This window comes from Nannobrachium achirus, assembly GCF_963921795.1.
Source record: "Nannobrachium achirus genome assembly, chromosome: 22".
NCBI lineage: Eukaryota > Metazoa > Chordata > Actinopteri > Myctophiformes > Myctophidae > Nannobrachium > Nannobrachium achirus.
The window spans coordinates 25,010,672-25,032,023 of record NC_137829.1 but is presented as its reverse complement, the minus strand read 5'-3'; the positions used below and the strand labels follow the sequence as shown (position 1 = coordinate 25,032,023).

Here is a 21,352-nt window from a genome sequence, read left to right as displayed (position 1 = left end):
TATAATGGCAAGTTGCCCACAACTCTGTCTCGCTGTTCTGTAATCCGTTCTTTCGTTGTGTTCAGTGTTGACTGAAGAAGCGATGCGACCGGTGTTGCCAGATTCAGCGAGTGAAACAAGCAACTAGGTCTATGAAAACAAGCCCAAAATAAGTCACAATTAAGAGCACTTACACTACAATTAAAACAAATGCAAGTGATATTTAGCAGGTCTACAAGTTCACGTGTTGTGAGCTTGTAGATCTGCTATTTTCAAAGACATCTTGAACAAATACATTTGCATATTTTTGAAACATTTTAATAACCCAAATTTGTATGGCAGTCCTGACTCCCTCCCTGGCATGGGGGTGCGCAGACAAATACATATTAATATGTTATTGGGTTTTTTAACATGAAAATGTTTGAGAATCACTGGTTTAAACAGCCCCAAATAACCCTAAAATACGCAACAAGCCCAACATTTTACAAGCAACTTTGCAGAAAAACAAGGCCCAAGTCGCTTATAATAAGCAGACTTGGCAACAACAGAATACGACCCGCTTTAGCAATGACTGTCATGTGATATTCACATTGGTCACATGCTGGGTCCTAAACACCGTCCAGGTGCTCTGGATTTAGATCGAACTTGGATGTGATGTGATAACCTTCCTGGACCTGTCCATTCAAGATTAATGTTTTATCTTTCTATCTTTAGGGGAATGTAATGTTGGATAGTCATAGACTAGCACTAGTCTATGTAAAATGTTGTGTGAAGTTTAAAACATCGCTCTAACAAGTTAAATCAAGTTGAAGAATGCAACCAAAAATCGTACGTATGCTCAGTTGTCCCCAAACTTTTTAGCACGAGACCCAAAAGTAGACGTCTGTCCGGGAACCAAACTAGTGAAAACAGCAGACCTACGTGCACCATGTAGCCATGGCTATATTTTCACTACTTCTATACATTTGTTTTATGGAAATTCTTAAATTTTCCTTGTATGTATAACCAAAAAATAACAATTAAAATGTGTCCGCGACCCACAAATGAGTCCCGACCCAGTGTTTGGGAAACAGTGCTCTAGCTCATGCTAACCTACATTTCACACACAGACAATATCTGACTGGAGGTTGTTTGAGAACAATTGCTATTGTATATTACATGGTAATATAGAACAAAGCAGCCAGACAGTTCAGGAATAGTTTGCATTGACAGGAGCCAGGCAGGCAGCATGGCATTATGTTGTGTTTTTCTTTGCATTTCTTTACATACATTTCTTTGCATTCATTTTAATGTTGGTTTAATTTCATGTGACCATTGACAAGTTTGTGCAGAGATACATCTTTATTTGGAGAATAATTCAAGTTTTAATGTCCTTGTCCTTTAGCAATAGGATGGCAATGGATTTAACGTTGGTGTCATTAGAATAATGCAAATAGACGCTTGCTGGTATTGATTGGCATGACAACGCTGTATGACATTATTCTTTAAGGCACACTAGAGGGCGCTTGAAGATTGAAGACCAGCCCACTAAGAAATGATGGGGCTGATAGATTGAAAATAAAGAAATAAAAAGTGTACCCAGTGGGTAAATATTTTATTTCTTTAGTGGTAGATTTTTTATTTCTTTATCTTCAATCTATCCAGCCCCACATGTATGGTTAAAAAATATCATTGCTTATGCATAGACTCACTGTTTAGCAGTGGTGGAAAGTATACGTACATTACTCAAGTACTGTTATTACTTAAGTATTGTACTTAATTACAATTTTGTGGTATTTTTAGTTTTTACATTACTGAGGTATTTCCAATTTTCGGTACTTTTACTTCTATTGTTAGATTTGTAGATCTGCTAATTTCAAAATATGATTAGGCCTATAGAGGGTATGCATCATGCCACTCAGGATCAGCACCATGGACAGACTGAGTGGCAAAACATAAAGCAGCATGAAGTATTGGAGGTTGGAAGTGCTCCTCCTCACTCCTACTGACTCCTCATGACTCCTGTTGACTCTGTTTTTATAGCCACTCAGAAATTGTTCCCGCATAACTTCTGTGTACGATGACACGCACATACCCTCTATAGTCTACATTTTATGTATTTGAAAACTTTTGAAATGGAACATTCTGCATAATGAGTAGGCTACTTTCTACTTTTGGTACTTTAAGTTCATTTTGATACCAATACTTTTGTACTTTTACTCAAGTATTTTTAATTCCAGAATTTTATTTGTAACAGTAAATGCATCTTTATATTGCAGAGAGAGGGCAATAACGTGAGAGATTTTGTGTTATGTTTTCAATATTTATATAAAGAAATAAAATAATAAAGCATTTTTTTTAACATTGCAGATCTACAAGCTCACAACGTTGATACTTTGTGTGCATTGATACTTTGTGTGCTTCAGCTTTCAAATAGCCAATGTATATGAACTATTTTTGCAGGGGACCCCCGGCCTAGAACCTCCCCAGACACCCCTGCATGCAGGTCCCTGGACCACACTTTGTATTCTTTGTCTGTTTTTCTTTCTGTTTTTAGAATTGTACGGCGACCTTGGGTGTTCTGAAAAGCGTCTTCAAATAAAATGCATTATTATTGCGACCGTAGGTCGCAGATTAGTATGTAAACGGTCACAGCTTGTCCGTATGTGTGTATCTCTGTCTGTCTGTCATGCCTGACACTGGGTTTGTTGCTTTGACATCATGCTCTGATGTCACTGTGATGTCAGGGGAACCACTCTTAACAGAATGGGTTTGCCACTCTGACATCACGCTCTAGCTTGATGTCCCTTTTATGGAGATCACTGATGTCATCACGAGTCACACTTGCAAATTAATTACGTCCTTGTCCGTTTTATGCCCATATATGGATGTCCCGATGTCATCAATATTAAGCGCATATCTGGGAATGCCCATGTATGGGCATTAAAGGGTATGATGTCAGATGTCATAGACATCAGGAATTTCACAACTGAATAACTCTCACAGCATATCTCCATATACAGTACATGGATCTCCAAATATGGGTATGGGGTCTCCATATATGGGTAACTGGTCCGATACATCACTGGCCAGATGACCAAGAATTAGCGAGACCTTGCATGTCACCCTGAGGCGTCTTACTAGTTATTATTAATTATTAAGGTGCTGTGGTTAGGGCTGTCACGATTAATACATAATCGTCTATTCGCGATTATTTTTCATATTCGCGAATATTTTTCATATTCGCGATTATCGTCAATTATGTAATTTAATTAAAAAAGTAGTGAGTTTTGACAATAAAACCATTCTTAAACAAGTTAAACCTCACGTCAACACTTGCATTCTTGAATGCGCCTCCCCCTTGTTGCCACGGGGACCCGTGAACGCTCAATGCTGGTCCTCTCGGCTCCTCAGTCAGTCAACACAACAGCAGCACGGCACGCACTGTCACACAGCACAGGCAGGCTGGCTGGCTAACTAAAAATGCTTAAACAGTTTGTTTTTTCCAGACGGTCGGAACAGACACATGTACCATAGCTAACAGATCCCGGGACTATATATTCCTTTTGATACGATACAGAAAAAGGCGTTCACTTTCGTTTCAACACAGAGGACTGGAGTCAGTGCCTTTACTGCAGCTTAGCTTAGCATAGCTCTGGTCCATAGCGTTAGTGGAGTTCTCCCTCCACTAACGCTATGGACCAGAGCTAAGCTTAGCACTGCTGCTCTGCTGTGGAGAGAGAGGATGATGATGATGATGATTACACACAGACGGCGACTAACTAACTATAGTTGTTGGATCGTGGTCGTGATAAACATTAGGCCTATTAGGCTACTGTCGCTATTTTCAGCTGTCGGCTATTTTTGCAGTTGTCTGCTATTTTCACAACGCAGCGCGACGCGTTGTGAGCTTGTAGATCGGCTATTTTCACAACCCACCGCGACGCTTTGTGAGCTTGTTGATCGGCTATTTTCACAACGCAACGCGACGCGTTGTGAGCTTGTAGATCGGCTATTTTCACAACGCACCGCGAGCTTGTAGATCGGCTATTTTCACAACGCACCGCGACGCGTTGTGAGCCTACAGATCGGCTATTTATTTTCAAATAGCTACGGTATAAAATAGGGCTAAAGTTAGCAAGTAAATGTACTTAATAGTTACTTTACACCACTGAACTGATGTTTAAAAAGCAATTAAATTGCTCATTAAGGTACAGTGTGAGTATGAGCTCAAAGCCTATTATCATAGTGGCATAAAATGAAGGGGGGAAAAAAGACGATATATTCGTCAATCGGCGATTATTTGTATGACAATTAATCGTCTGGAGAAAATCCTAATCGTGACAGCCCTAGCTGTGGTGTGAAATGGCTTCATGTGTTAAATGTGTTTTGTCTCTATCTAGTATGTGCGTAACCTAAAGATGAAAAACTGTGATGACCGAGCCATTAATGATGCCTGCCCTGCATTAGCTGGTGAGGTAAAGCCACCACAGACTCTAATGCTAAACATTATCCTGTTCATGTAGTTTGGCACACACACACACACACACACACACACACACACACACACACACACACACACACACACACACACACACACACACACACACACACACACACATTTATCGTGCGCTTACCCTTGTCTCTGTCCCAGTATCCCACCCTTTTAGTAGTAATGACTAGCTATACCATAATCTCATTTCCTGCTCTTCCCCTCTTCTCATTAGTCTCCATTTTAAGAGGGTGGCCTTCATAATCTCTAATGGCAACTGATTCCAACTGCAGATAGGACAAAAGCCCTGGCTTTCTGGCTCATTAGCCCACTGTTAGACAGAGATAATTGTCCTGGGATTAGGATGAAGGATGACATGCATTTGGCTCTGTAATTTTGTTATGAGTGTGAGAGTGCCGATAACCTACAGTACGATAAGAGTCCATCAATATCCCAGGCAGCTTTGAGATCAGAAAATTAGCGTTCAAACCACAAGAAAACTCATTGGCTGCCTAATGCACTGAGGATGAGACACTTACTAAAGCCATTTCTGACCAGAGCGGAAGTCTCAGGAAGTGAGTGAGACTAAACACCAGAAAGACTATAGAGCTATCATCATTGTGATGTGGCAGGGCCTGTCAGTTTTTGACCATTAGGCCCCTCTCTATTCTGTGGGGGACAAAACGTACAGGCAGATAGGTAGATTTGCTCACTACTTTTAAATATAGCTTGAGTGGTTAATTATTTTTGTACGTTTTTGTTTTCAGTCAAAAGTACAATATTTGTCTTTGAAGTTTAGAGTGGAAGGTCATAATAAGCTTCCAAAATAAAAAAGGACAGATATTGTCCCTAGAATTGTTATGGTTTTGTTTGTTTTATGTCCCAGTCAACTATCAATCTATGTCCCCCAGGCCCCCATGCCTCCCATCACATGATGGGAATTCCTGAAGGCACAACACAACACAACAGGTTCTTTGCACAAGCACGTAAATGATAGTTGTGTCTTCAGGAACTGGTGGGGCCTGTCCCCAATGTGATGGGAGGTATGGAGGGGAAATAGAGCGACCTCTGGGGCGTAACCTGAATGAAGTAATCTCCCCAGAGCTTGTAATTATATTGAACGAACCCATTCTACTGCTGTCACATATCCCCCCAACCTAAAATCCCTCTTTGTCTTTCCCCCGGAGGCAGATGTATGCAAAGTTGCAAACCGTGTTGGAAATACAGTTCAGTTCTTTTGAAGCAGCTGATATTAAAGCCATTATGCTACTGTGTTACTGGTGAACATAGTGTCAATTGCTTTTGCTTAAAAAAATCCAAAAGTACAGAAGAGCTGATTCAGGCTTCTCCTTGCCAAATCTGTACATATAAGGATATATCTGATGATCATTAAGGTACCTGGAATCTAATAGCTGAGTGTTCTGTGATTCACACTGTTGAGTCATGTGCTGTGAGACAGCACTAAACTGACCTACAGCATTCCCGGTCAGTCCTCAGCACCGGCTCTGAATGCAGACCTGTGATCAGTATAGAGAAAATACGCTTTCATTCTTTCTCAGGCTCTGAAGAATGACCAGTGATTCTCTGCCAGTGGTGGAAAAAGTAAATGTAGCAATACCACAACCTCTGTAAAGCACAAGTACAAAAGTATTGGTATCAAAATATACTTATAGTACCAAAAAAGTCGTTGGTCACTGCAGGGTTTGCCTGCATGCCTACCAGTGGTTGCTACCCTGAGTGGATTCTGACAATTTGAGCTCTGACTAATTTCTAGGAAGCTAAACAATGAACAATAACATCCAGATAATGAAAACCCCAATAATATCACCCATAAGTCCAGTGGCATATTTATGTTATGAGGGTCGTTTTTACAAGTGATTCAACTGTGTTCTTTGTGTCTGGGTCCCGTGCATGACTGCTTCAGGTTGCCTAAAGCAGTGGTACCCAAACCTTTTAGTTCGAGAGGTTGAGACCCAAAAGAGAAATTAGATGTTTGCCCGGGACCAAAACTATAACAGATCTACAAGCTTACAACGTGGTGCTAAGCTTGTAGATTTAGCTTGTAGCTATTTTCACTACTTCCTCATTTTATTAATTTTATTCAAATTGGAATTGGAATGGAATTCCTTGGATTTTATGCATTTCTTTTGAAAAATGTTAAATTGTCTTCCTGAAGTTGCTTTTTTCTCCTTTCTCCTTAATTTTTTGATCTTGAAATAATTGCAAAAATGTAGTCTCGCGTGGCCAGACTGTTGCCTCCGCGATTTGGTCAAATGCTCCCGGCATACAGTCTGGCAAACCAGAATAGAAATGATGAGTGCGAGATGAAGCGGAAGTGAAGCCTCCTCGTCACTTCCGTTTCCGTCTCACATCGCACACATTTATCATTATATAAATAAAAATCATATAAGCATGTTTAGCTTGCTGCTTAGCAGAAATGACATTTTAAAATATATTTTATATTTTATAACGGTAATGCCCGTTTCCATTACTCGCCGTTAGGGCGCTGCTGTTCCAGACTCTATATAGCATTCAGAGATTGTGGAATAGTTGTCTGGCTACGCGAGACTAGCAAAAATGTAAGGAAACTAAAAGACAACCAAAAAATATACATTTACTGGCGACCCATATAAATGTGTTTGTGACCGACCAATGGGTCCCGACCCAGTGTTTGGGAAACGGTGGCCTAAAGAATATTACAGTGACACTGAACAGTAAGATGTAGGCCTACATTCTTACTGTGGGAGCAGGAAAATATGAGGCTCCATAAACAAACAGGAAGTTGACAATGGGGGGGGGGGGGGGGTTGTTATGGGAAGAGTGTGAGCTGGCCCCAATGTTTCAGATTGAAGGAAGTTATGGTATGTGTATGGAGCACTTGAAGGAATGTGTGGTGAGATAAATTGTGAAATCCCGCTGCTAGGAATCCGGGTCATTATGATGCCATGGACCATGGGGGAGTCCATCATAGTTGATGGAGAGCCCCTATCTATGTGATGATGAATGGGTCCTTTTTCTACAAATATATCGTCCGGCTTCTTAACTCATACAGGGCCAGATTTCCAAAATATGAATATGAATGTGCGCTTATAACGCCAGGAAATAGCTATTTTGTATCCCCCCAGACCACCTTAACCAGACCACCTTAACGAATGCACGTTCACCATACCATACCACCAGATGACCACTAGAGACCACCATACACCATACACTGACATGGTCCCATGTTAAGCCTGTTTAAATCCACATAACAGGATGAGACGCTGACTTGGTCCTCATTGACTTAACATGGACGGGCCGCCGGTCACCATTTCAGCTCAATACTGTTCAATTCGTGCTTGATCGTCTCAAACCACCATTGGTATGGGCATCGGGACGTATATAGATGCCACACAGAAAGTTTCAGAATCAAAATCCGACCTAGTGAAGCTACGTGAGGGTCGGATGGTTGCATTGAGGCTAACGCTAGCAGAGGCCTGTTGTCAACAGGAAGCCCTGGTTTAAAGGTGACGTCATAATCGTATCCTTTTTTTTCACGGTTTACGTGTGGACATTAGCTGAGGTAAGCTAACCATTTCGCTCCGTCTATAAACACATATTAAAAGCTTAAACAATGCTTTTATATAAAAGTCGCTCCGAGTCGCTCGGCACCAAACGCCATAGTGAACTAGTCGCTCGTAAAGTCGCCCGGCGCTAACTGAGTTAAGTGGACAGCTAGCAAAATATCCATCAATGAGCTTTCACAACGCCATTCTCCATGGTCTCAGATCAAAAAGTGATGTTGACCATGCATAATTTGAAACACACAATCTTCTACATGCACAATCTTTTGTGTGTTTAGATTTTATCGCCAATAACAACAACAGTGACGATAAGACTTCCTTTCTGTGATGCACTAACTGCACTAACCTTTAGCCTATAGAAAAGCATTCAGTGGCTCAAAAAAAATATTATTATTGATACCTAACTTTTATCATTCATCTCATGCTACCCATAACCACGAGAACACAAATAATATGGAATGTCCATCTGCCTTTGACATAGGTGTGAGTAATGCTGTTATTTGGAGACACGTTGGCTATTGGGTGACCCAGCACTAGCCACATAATTCAATATATCTGGCACCAGGATCTGTCACTGGCGATATTTGCACATTATGCTGCTGCTGCTGGGAAGAGTGATCCCATTTGGATTGCATCATTCTTATTTCATGATATTGTTAGTTGTCCCATTTTATCTCTATGTCCACAATTTCTCTCCTCTTGCCATCTATCCAACCTAGCACAGGGATGATTTAATCAATCCCCCCGCCTCTGTTTGCTTATTCCCTTGGGTGTGTCCACTCCAATATTCCAGTCCGTCTCCTATCCTGAGAAATTAATCAGCAGCTCTCAGATGAGTACCTGCTTAGGCCATCCACTTAATCAGTTGAATTAGACCAAATTAATCATCACATCATGGTTCCCAATTACATAGATTGCTTGACTAACAGGCGACTGCTGTGTGGCTTCTGTTAGAAAATTGTAAAATTCCCTGTATGACAAGGCATGACCGTATCTAATGTGTGTAATCTCTGTGCAATGTGTTTATCAAAAAAGGCATTTAAATCAGCCATAACTGCTACTTTAAATGCCATTCTTCTGTAATGTGCCATGTTTTTAGTAAGAAGAAGAAAAAGAAAAGAGCAGCAACAGGGACATTCTATACAGAGAGACCCCCAGGGCAGTATAGTTAGGGTGGGTCAATGGTTTTGTTTATTGTTCCAATGGCAGTCAGGGCAATTCATGGCTGCTCTTTACATAATCAAAGCATGTGCAGTTAAGTGATTATCATAGGCTGATTGTGAATGAGAGCTCATGGCTATAGAGAGAATAATCAAACAGTCCAGTCTCACTCAAAAGAGACCTCCATCACATGCACTCAAGACAGATCTATACATTATTTGAAGTCAGGCTGGACAATTGGGTCCTTCATCTGACCTAAATGACCTTGCTCCAGGGCTTTCTGTCTGTCTGTCTGTGTGTGTGTGTGTGTGTGTGTGTGTGTGTGTGTGTGTGTGTGTGTGTGTGTGTGTGTGTGTGTGTGTGTGTGTGTGTGTGTGTGTGTGTGTGTGTGTGTGTGTGGGGTGTGTGTGTGTGTGGGGGGGGGGATGTCTACAGAGCCTCTCTGTCTCCATTAGCTCTCCAAAACTCATGGTTTATTTTTATCCTTGGTGAGACACTTGCATTGTCAAACCGGCAGATTGGATCTGAAATTATCTTAGGGCTGCCTGCTTGCTTATGATAGACCATCAAAACACAATGATGTCTGTTCAGTTTTGTGTCTCTCCGAAGGGCAGTGGGGCCACAGATGGCGCACACACAGCTGGATGATAATAAAGCAGACTGGTACAGTATGTGCACTGTCCCTGGGCAATCTGTGAATCGGTCTGGAAAAGCCCATGCCCTAATGACACACCCATGACCTGTTTCAATGACACAATTCAACCTTATTTGATTTTTTAATGCAACAAAATGTATTCCTAATTACAGCGGAGCAGGGACATGTGCCTTTTTGTGCTATGTGTCATATAATATATCCCTTTAAAAACACAAATCGTTCTATTTATCTTTCTCGTGACATGATGAGAATTAAAGAGCAGCTGCTGGTTCACACTGTCATTAGGGTGAAGGAAGGACTGACAGTCTGATAACATTATACAAACATCTTTAAAAGAATCCGAAAGCATAATGTTATTAAGCGTAACACAGAAATTGTCTATATTGTGGGGTCATCCATATGCTCCCTCTATAATCAACTTCACACAGTATACAGACTAGATCCCCAAACTAGGCCCCCTCCTTTGTTCGCACCACTAAATGAATATCTTCACAGAAAATAGCTGATCTACAAGTTCCCAAAACGTTGCGATGCGCGGTGCCGGTGAGCTTGCACATCAGATATTTCCTAACCCTAATCCCAAAGATATTTTGGGTAGTGCAATATTTAGTGCACTGCAGAGTGAAAAGCTTTTAGAGTTTGTAGATATGCAATTTTTGATGAATTTTCTAGCCCCAGGGTTCAAGTGTAATAATACTAGAAGGTCGGCCGGCTGTGCCGGCCTCCCCTCTAGGTCGTCGCGTTGCGTCTATAGGAGTAAATATTCGTCGAAAACAAATCCCTGAGGTACAGGGTGACCACGATCTGATGGTTTTTTTGAGAAAATATTTTTTTTTGAGAAAAAAAAGTTTTTTGAGAAAAAAAGTTTTTTGAGAAAAAAAGTTTTTTGAGAAAAAAAAATTTTTTGAGAAAAAAAAATTTTTTGAGAAAAAAAAATTTGAGAAAAAAATTTTTTTTGAGAAAAAACAAAATTTGAGAAAAAAAAATTTTGAGAAAAAAAAATTTTAGAGAAAAAAAAAATTTGAGAAAAAAAGTTTTTTGAGAAAAAAAAATTGAGAAAAAAAATTCTTTTCTCCCAAAAAAATGTTTAGAGAAAAAAAAATTTGAGGAAAAAAAAATGTTTGAGAAAAAAAAATTGGAAAAAAAATAAAAATAATAATAATAAATAAAACGTATTGGTGATGCGATGACGTGGTATACGGATGTTACTGCGATTGAGGTGAAAGAGAAAAGTGGAAAGTTGTGAGCTAACTATTAGCTATTTGTGTGTGTGTGTGTGTGTGTGTGTGTGTGTGTGTGTGTGTGTGTGTGTGTGTGTGTGTGTGTGTGTGTGTGTGTGTTGTGTGTGTGTGTGTGTGTTCTGGCTACGCCCCCCCTCGGTTGAAATTGGATCCGCCGGTCCCATAGCTGGGAATACGAGCCAATGGACGGCGGTCACCATGGCAACGGGGGGCCAATGATAGAGTTATGGGCGGTTTTATTCCCTACACTCTACCGACATCTGCTCTGATTCCCTACACTCTACCGACATCTGCTCTGGCTATGAGTTGAAGTGGAGGCGAAATGGGCGTGGAAGTGGGATGCGGCTCTAAGAAAAATGTAATAGTAGATGTCATCCATTCAGACTTCATCAGTACCAGGATCATATTCTTTTCAAATGAATGGGCCTACATGGCTAGCATGGGCCTGCGTTGTGCACCTTATTAATATCTCAAGACAGAATTCATCCCAGATTGCTGTGGCACCTTTGACTTTATCAGACAATAAAAAGAAACAATGATGTTTAAAGAGACTTCTCTCCTACTGTGTTCGGTGCCCACCGCATAGCAGGGGGTGGCTGGGCTGACATCAGCTGGTGATCATCAGGTATGTCTGAAGCTGTCTGGTATCTCCTTAGGAGTGACAGTGTTGGTATGTAGGGTCACAGATCTGTTTTCTCAACAGTAATACAAAACCAGAACCACAAAAATAAACTGGGGCACGTGCTCTCTAACAAATTCCTCTCCATAAATTGCATTTATGAGATGTGAGGAACCGAGTGAAACAGAACACACGGGAGTGAAACACGACACATTTATCTGAATAAACCTTACTTATCAATTGCATGTCAATTACATTTTTATTTTCAAAATGAAAAAGTGTTGATATCATAGATGTAAGGAGTAATGGAGTAATTTTGTCTCGAGTTCCATAATTTACCTCCTAAAAAGGGGCATATTATGTCCTTTAAGAATTCCTTCTTAAAGGACATCTTTTATTTTTCATGCACCTTATAACATAGGCTACTCATTAGGAATATTTGTCACTTCTTTTCCCCTTCCTTGAAATTTCACCCATTTCTCACCTGTAAACCTGTGACAGGCGACAATAAAGTTATTTTGAAAGGGCAATTTAGTAAATAATGTTTTAATTATATTTATTTACGATCATTTACTTAACTGGAAGTTGTGTTGGTCTCCTTGCAATGGTTCACTTCTGCTGAAGGAAGGCAACAGGGAAGATTGGTGTGTTGTATAGATCAAAAGTATTGTTTAGAGTGTGTACACCAGCACCTCTACATTTATTCAAATTTAAAGAACCTCACTACCATTAAATGAAGTACAATGGCAAGAGTCAAGAGCAGCAAGTCGCATGATCCTCAACACCTCCCCCATGCCTCCTGGGGATCCCACTTGATGGCCAAATAGATGTTTTGTTCTCACTCTTTGTTCCCTCAGGTGGTGTGTGCAGGCGAGCCTGGCTTCAGTACACACACACACACACACACACACACACACACACACACACACACACACACACACACACACACACACACACACACACACACACACACAGATTCTTACATTTGTGACCACCCACACACACACACACACACACACACACACAACCCTCTGCCTGGCGACTCTCTATGGTGTCCTGTCACATAACGAATAATGAGTGACTCATTTAAAGAGCAATTCATTCAGCATTGTTTGGACTTAGCAAATGCTTATTAGGTAATTAGTGCTGAGTCTGCGCTATATGAGAATACGAGAATACTCAGCAAGGTGCCACAGAGCCTCCCGTCTTTCCAACAAAGTGCAGCAGGCATCCTCCTTGATGACAGAAGATTAAATTCAGTCTACCTGGGAAATGGTTTTGACTGTTCTGTACACTTTGCCGACTATGATATGGTGGTACAACTAGTTAGTTACTCTGGACAATTTTCTTAAAATTAGGAACAGTCAGAGAATCAGTTCTCATGAAATTCCACTAAGTAATTGCGACCGTAGGTCGCATTTACTATCAAACCCTGCACATCTTCTCATTCAATGTGTGTGAGAAGCTGTGTCCAAACCTTTGACTGGTAGGGTATTCTGGATATATACTGTATAATATTGAGATTTGAACTCTGTCGTATAGTTGGTGGTCAGCCTCTATACATAAGAGAAACAAAGCTCAGAGAGCAGAATGCTTGCGGATAACGTATAATGTAAATTGTGGTAAAAACAGGGAGTGGGTCAAAGTGGAAGGCTTGCATAGTAAATGTGTGCAATTTACTGTAAAGTAAAATGGCCAGCCTGCATTGATTGGTCTTTATGGCTTAAGTGAAAACCAGACCAACTGAGGGGTTTGTGTGAATGTTGAGTGAAACATTTCTGAGACGCCAGGAGAAAATATTAGTCTAGTAGTCTGTACACAACAACTTGCACTGTCCAATCCATTATGATAGACCCTCAGCGTTAATAATCAGAATTTTGCAGAGTGCCATGAACCAAAGTTCCAAGTGGTATTCTACCTTTGGCACTGTGCAAGCATCATTAAAGTATTGTTCTGTTTGAGTCCTGGAACACATACAACACACAACAATGGATGGGTTGTTTCAAGAAAGCTGCTATTAACCAAGACCAAGAAGCACAAACCAACTTACTTAGCCAAACATTTTTGAATGAAAAGGAAGAATGGCTAAAATGATCTATGTTCATGTTGAAGTGTCCCTAATCAATCACAATTCTCCAGCAATGCCGCAGAGACAACAAAAACACAAAGAAATAATGCAGATTTTTTTGTGTGTACAATAATTATAAGTAAAATTAACCCACTAGAGCATCCACAAAGCAAAGCACGGCTAGTGGGCCATAATAATTCAAATCAGAGCTATCATTGTATTCCTCAGGATTACTGAACAGACTGTATTATTATTTTACTCTTTCGTGAATCGTGACAGATTTACTTCTTGTCATGCAATGTGGATAGTCAATGACCTGCCTAATCTCTGACATAGCATACGGATTAAAACATGATCCTTCTTCTGAGGATCTATTGCTGTAACTAACTAGTCAGATTAAACCATGGAAAAAGGGGATGGGAAAAATCAAGAAATCTGAATGAAGAGTCCTTCTGGGGCTTTGATCTTTGATTAAAAAAGAAAGGGGGGGAAAAAAAAGAAAATTATAGCCTATGACTTTTCTGCTTCTTCCTCTGAGAGTTGATCTAATTCCCAAAGGAGGAAGTACACTGTAAAATAGAATTGTTATGCTATCCTTGCATTGCATCCTCTCTCATGCACTGTGAGAGAGCAGCATATGCTAAAGCAATTATTGACCAGGTAGGTTTTGGACACATTTTCACAGTATTTCTAATTACCACTTTATTATGAAAAGGAAAACAAAGGGTAGGTAAAATCACTGATATTATAGTTTAATTTGAGTTGGGAAACTAGCCAGAGGAGGATGTCCGGCGTCAGGGCTTACAACCCACATACTCTATGCTTACAACGAACATGCAAGTCTCCTTCTGTCTTTGTATTAATGGGCGTGTGCTGTCCCAAAAGGGAACAGATCTACAAGCTAGCAACGCGTCTCCACGCGACGCGTTGCTAGCTTGTAGATCTGTTCCCTTTGACGAGCGACACCGTCGTACTACAGCTTCTATGGGCTTCAAGCCCCGCCTCTCTGAATAATAATGAGCCGGGCCCAGGCTTGCATTGAATGGCTAGACGGGACAGAAAAACAGAGCGCACGACAACGGCTGGCACCGGGACACGGCGAAGAAGCGTTTCAAGAATTATTAACCGCAAAGTGTCGCCAGACCTGCACAAAAACCGGCTCAGTTGTGACTTGAGTACCACTCCAAGTGGGTCTAGCTGTGATAGAAGACCACGCGGGGAACTTTTTTTGAATCTCCCCGGCCGTCCCCTGTATGTGCTCGCGGATGGAAAGCTTTTGGGAATACACCTTCGAGCGCAGCTGTGGTACCCTGTCCTGAACCCAACACTACAAAGGGACTAGAGGACCTGGGGCATATAATTGGGTTAAAAATGGATACCTTCTTTGCAGAGGTGAGTTTTCTCTCGACTTTCGTTATAGTCATTTCTGCTCACCTTCTTTATTGTTTCTTTCCTGTGGAAATCCTGGATTATTTTGGGTACCCCGCCGGGTCTTTGTTAGATCTTCGACTCCTTGCGTCCCGTGCGCGTTTCAGTGAGGCTATGCTTTAGCCTACAGTACATTGACTCGTTTGAGCCACCTCAGTGTTTTTTTTATACAACAAGACTAATTTAATATAAGTCTAGTTTGTTGTTTGCAGCATTTCCCTTTCTTAACCAGAACATAATGTTGTCTAGACGAGCCTAGTGACACATGGGCTGCTTTCTGCGCACTGGGGCTTGTCTACTTCTACTCTGCTACTCACAGTCACAGGATGCAGCTGCATGTGTGAACTTGGTGATGATAACTTATTTCAAGCCATATTAAACATTAAGCTCATTTGTGTGTTGTGTATTATTAAGTTAAATATATCTTTTAAATCCCACTCAACCTGTTTAATTTCCTTATACCAACTACTGAATATAATTAAGTGCTGTGATGTCATGACTCATGTGACATCACCAGTGTTATTCTATCATGAATGTTTTTGCTTAATCTTTTTTATACTAATAATTCTCCTTTTGGGTCTCGCCTACATGCTGCATGCATGCATCTGTGCTTTTGTAATTTCACTGATATCACATATGTAGGCCACGCCATGTATTGTTGGACTGGGGTTCATTTCTCCCTCACAGTTGTTCAGTACCCTTGTCATGCCAACACCTACCTGTCCCTGACTGATCAAGGTGGCCTACTATGGCTATGCAGACAGCAGCACGCACCACCTATTGCCTTACAACCTACAACATTGTAATAAGACCCTGGCCTGAACTATGCTTCTCAACTGAGTTAATGTTAGTGTTGTTAGTATATCCATCCTCTCATGTTGTTCTAGACGAGATACACCTTGTGTAAACAATAGGTAATGGGATGGGAATTGAGAAACTGTTCAGGAATTTGACATTTTCCCTCAGAGAATTGACATTGTATGCCTCCAAGCTTATCATTTCCTTTTATCAATGCCGGCATGTACTTCTGACAGTTTAAGCCTACATAACATTTGCAAAACAATATCAAATATCAATACCCCAATATTGTGACAATATTGTGGTCGTGGATATTTGTGTTTTCAAAACGTTTTGATTTGTTAATCATCATCATCAGTAATGCCTATATTGAAAAATCACTTTATTAATACAGCCTTTAAAACCACCGATAAACATTATTGTGCATCCCTAGTTCAAATGCATAATAATATGCATACATGCATGCTTTTATCTACTGTCTCTACACCGTCTTCAGACTCCAAGATAATAATACTGTTTAAACCGGTGTAGTTCTACAATCTTTTCACCCTGAAAATTGATCAGGAGTCAATAAGGGAATCGATAAGGAATTTGGGCTGATAAGCAGAATCACTAATGGCATTGGTATCAATACAGTCTCGTCATCACTCATCACTGTCCATCTGTATAACATTGCAATGATTTATTTATTTATTGTTATATTGTTATACAGGGGTTGACACTAAAGTTTCAATTTCTAATAATTTCTATTCTATTCTATTTACCAGCTTGACAATCCAAGGGCATTATGAAAACATTCACAATGTTAAGAATAGATTCCCATCAACAAGAGGTAATTTAAAAAGAGCTTGGTGATGAAGCAGATTGAGCTAAAGTCAACAGCATGGTGAAACACCCCCACACCAGCCCCTCCAGCTGCACTCTACCAGGAGGACTGCACAGTCAATCCTACTGTATATCATTTTATGCACTTAATAAATCAGTACATCAGCAATACTGAAATCATCACAGAATAAAGAATATGCTGTTGAAAATAACTAAGGGGGGAATATAAGAATTGTATAATAACACAGACAAACAATACATAATATTAAACTCCTTCCTGTGGTGATTTACAATTGAGATCACCATCAACTGTCAATAGCTAATTTAATCTTAAGAGTTATAGTAAATCATTCACTGTTTTCACAGAGTTTTAACTCCTTAGTTGTGAGCTAGTGTCGTACACCGAAAATACAGACCTTCACTGCCATCTGCAGATTTCTGGGGAAAAAATAAAACAAAACACTCCATTACCATTGAAATGCATTGGCAGAATCTGCCCTCATAGGTAGAATAAAAGTGGTGTGACCGTGCCCTTGGTCTCTCTCACTGGTGGAATTCCAAGTAAATGAAATCCGCGCTGGCAACAGTGGCTTTGCAGTATTCAGGATGCTGGCATCCCCTGAACAAATGCATTTCAAAAACCAGACCACACTTTACTCAATTCATCTATATAAGATCATAAAGTTGTTTACTGATGCGGTCAGGCACAACAGCTCAACAATTCCATATTAATGGTCAGTTCAACGGATAGAATCCACTTAAATTAGGCTATTTGATTTATAACCGTTGCTGGGCTTAATTCTTACATTTAATTAGGAAGCCTAACCCAGCCTACCCTGTCTAATACATAACATTTACATTTACAAACCCTTAAAATTATTAATTATTTTTGAGTGAGCATATTGAGTCCTGAAATCCCTAAGAAGCATATGCCCATTGCTGATAAATAGACATGATTATGATGATGAGGACGTTAATTTTCACAGCAAATCCCCCTGATCCTGATGTAGGCCTATCTGTGTTTGTACTCAGTATTATTGCGACCGTAGGTCGCAGTTAACTATGGAAACGGGCACATCTTGTCCACGTATCTCTGTCTGTCTGTCTGTATGTCACGCCTGACACAAAACTGTGACATCACAGGCTCAGAGCAGGGATAACACCTGATACTGTGGTTCCCCTGACACATCACTGTGACATCACAGGTGACATCACAGTCAGATACTCAGAGCAGGGATTTCCATATATGGGCATAAACAGGTGACATCACAGCGGTGTGGCTGGTTCAGACAGGGATCTCCAAGTATGGGCATAAAATGTATTGTATGTAGTGATGTCATGGGAACCACTCTAACAGTATCCCATTTATGCCCATATATGGAGATCCCCGATGTCATCAATATTAAGCCTGTATTTAACAGGACTTCATATGGGAATTAGGGATGGACATCGGAATCGGCCAATATAAAAAATCGGCAGGTATGATGTCGAATCGGTGACCGGCAGGTCACTGACATAAATACCGGTTTTATGCCAATTGTGTCTATGCCTCTGGTCCTGTGACTAAAGTAAACATTAGCAAGTAGCAGCCAGTCTACTAAGTGGCAGCCTACAGAATACAGATGGTGCTGATTACCTTTGCAATGTAAGGATATATTCCACAATCCTGTGTCAATGTCGTCTCCAAAAAGAAGGAGGGAAAAAAAGCATGTCACCTGCTTTCCTCCTGCCTAGTCCAGACGGTCATATTAGACTGGATATTGTCTGTGATTTTTGGATATTGTACTATTGTGATTGATTTGGCATTCTAGCTTATTGGTACTCAAATTGAAGTATGTCTTGTAGGCCTACTTGGCCTGAAAAAAAGGGTATTGGAGCAACCCTATTTTCTTGTTCTTAGCTAAAGAAATCGGTATCGTAAAAATCGGTTTTGGCAGGTCAGACCATCATAAAACCGGTGGATCGGTATCGGCCAAAAATTTTGCAATCGTTCCATCTCTAATGGGAATGCCCTTATATGGAGGAAGACAGCCCATATCTGTGTGGCTGGTTCAGACAGGGATCTCTGGGCATGAAAGGGATTGTATTTATGATGGGATAGAAGTCATAGGATTTTCACATAACGAATAACTGAGTAAGCATGTTTGGGGTCTCACAGCATATCTCCATACAGTACATGGATCTCCATATATGGGTAACTGGTCCGATATACATCACTGGACAGACGGCCAAGACCCATGTCGCCCTGAGGCGTCTTACTAGTGTTATCTTTTATTCAGCCAAACGACCCATCCCAGTAAAACTGTGTACTCTAGTCAAGTTTATACCCCTTCGCTGAGGTGGTTCACCCTAAACAAAGAGGCCCATGCTCATATCTTTCCTCTACATGGTAAAATCATCCTAATAAATTTGTTCATCTCAACCTGCCCCCAGGCAGGGTATTATGAAAAAGGGAATAACTGTTATTCCCTGTCCCCAGGCAGGGAATAAAGACTACAGCTATTGGCCCTGGTGCAATATCGAATACTAATCAACAACAAGAATATATGGGGCGCCCGCTGGCCTAGTGGTCAAGGCGCATACCACTTACTAGGCTATGATGCCTACTGGCGTCGCCGGTTCGATTCCCGATCCGGATGACCTTTGCCACATGTCATTCCCCATCTCTCTCCCCATTTCCTGTCAGTCTACTATCCTATCAAAATAAAGGCATAAAAAGCCCAAAAACAAATCTTAAAAAAAAACAACAACAAAAAAAACAACAACAAGAATATATAACATGGCTGCCCGACTGCCTGTGGCAAGTAAATATAACATTCAGGCAGGTGCTTGTTGCTTTCAGGTTGCCCGACGGGCAAGTGTGTTTGAGTAGAGAAGCAACCGTCTTTTGTTCGATATAAATACAACACAATATATCTACCTAATCTGATGGTTTATTCCTGTGACTTTACCTAAAACTTTAATATTATTTTCAACTGGAAGAGGCTGAGTAAGAGTAACATTTCAAGCATGCAAGTAGTAAGTAAAAAAAAAAAAAAAAAGTAATTTCATTTTATATACTTTTCAGACGGCAGATCTATCCTGTTAGGCCCACCCTGTCCCTCAGCTTCCTTCTTGCCCTTCCTCTCAGGACTCAGGAGTGTCAGAACACAGTGCCTCTGATCCCCATAAAGCCCTCAGCAGCTTTACCTGACCCTGGCCCCATTCATCCTCCAGCTAGGTGCATGTGGGAATCACAACATGCACATACGGAGTGTGTCAGAGATTGTGAATGAATGATACTGGTGTCAGTCAGTGGTGCCTACTCAGCCTTGCCAGACGTGTCACCCCCCTTTCCTACGGGTTTTGTGGATGTGTATACGTGTACGTGTACGTGTGAGTCATCAGACTGTAGATCTTTTCCTCTTGAGCATTTAGGCCTATAGTACTCTCACAGATGAGAACACCATTGGGCTACACACACAATCTCTGTCTTTTTACACAAACACACACATAGTGGAATGTTTTAGACATTTTACATCGTAGTGCTTTTTTTTCTTTTTACTGTTGAGGAGGCTGCGTTCCCTCTACGTATATTTCTAAACTTGGAAATCGTCCTCCATATATAGCAGCAGCTGCCATACGTTGGAAAGCCACATGTAGTCATTTATAGATACACATAGCATCCTTACATTGCACACCAAATTCTTTACCCCTCAGAGACATTCTGATGTAGGGATTCCCAGATTTCCAGCAGTGACCCTTGAGATTCCACCCGTCGCCTATGGACTGTGAAACTGTCGGTGGCAAGGCTTAGGTTTCACACCATTACCAGTACGCCTACTCACTCACTCACTCACTCACTCACTCACTCACAACAACAACAACGACACAGATGCACTCACACATTTAGTGCACAACAACCTTGTGTGGTGGTTGCACATGGCCTTGAAGTAAGATGGTTATGGTTTTCGCATGCTCTTAAGTTGTTCTCTGGTAATGTGAGAAAGCCCAGCCCACTTCTGAGAGCAGACTATTTTCTATTTAAATGGAAGAATCATTCTTGCCCAGTTGTCACTTCTTCCAGCTGCCCCAGTGGAGAGCCGACCAAGCAGACGGCCAAGGGAGTAATAGGAATTTAGGACATGAAACAAGGAAGTGAGGAAGGAAGGAAGGGGCTGAACAATACAGTGTTGACTTCCTGCTGTATTCTTTTGAATCTTTTGTTACATTGCCATCTTCAAAAATACACAATATTTACATTTCGATATATTCAGTCAGTGAAATGCATGTTTTTTGGTGCTCTGGTTGCATCTGTTGAGGTCTTGTACTTAACATGGAGAATTATAAGCACTGAATAATATGTGAGGAAAAAACAAAGGGTGTTATTACTAAGCCTAAGGCCATGATTTAGGCGAGTGTAAGCACTATAGAAGCAGCTTGTGTACAATCTGGAAGTGCTGTATTCTAATCTGTCGCAAGACTGCTGGGACTAATTATGGTAAGGTATTGTCTGGCCCTCTCACAAAATAAAAAGATTATGGTTGCCCATTATAAATAGGCCT

The 21,352-nt window shown here is 40.8% G+C and overlaps 1 protein-coding gene across 1 annotated transcript in view; it reads left to right on the top strand.

Moving 5' to 3' along the window:
- The first annotated feature begins 15,087 nt into the window (after positions 1 to 15,087).
- Positions 15,088 to 21,352, top strand: part of myo10l3 (myosin X, like 3) — a 99,935-nt gene continuing 93,670 nt past the window's right edge. Inside the window, exon 1 of the mRNA XM_080752535.1 lies at positions 15,088 to 15,149. Within this exon, the coding sequence (XP_080608661.1) occupies positions 15,129 to 15,149 (21 nt within the window). The 5' untranslated portion in view covers positions 15,088 to 15,128. The remainder of the gene's footprint in view (positions 15,150 to 21,352) is intronic.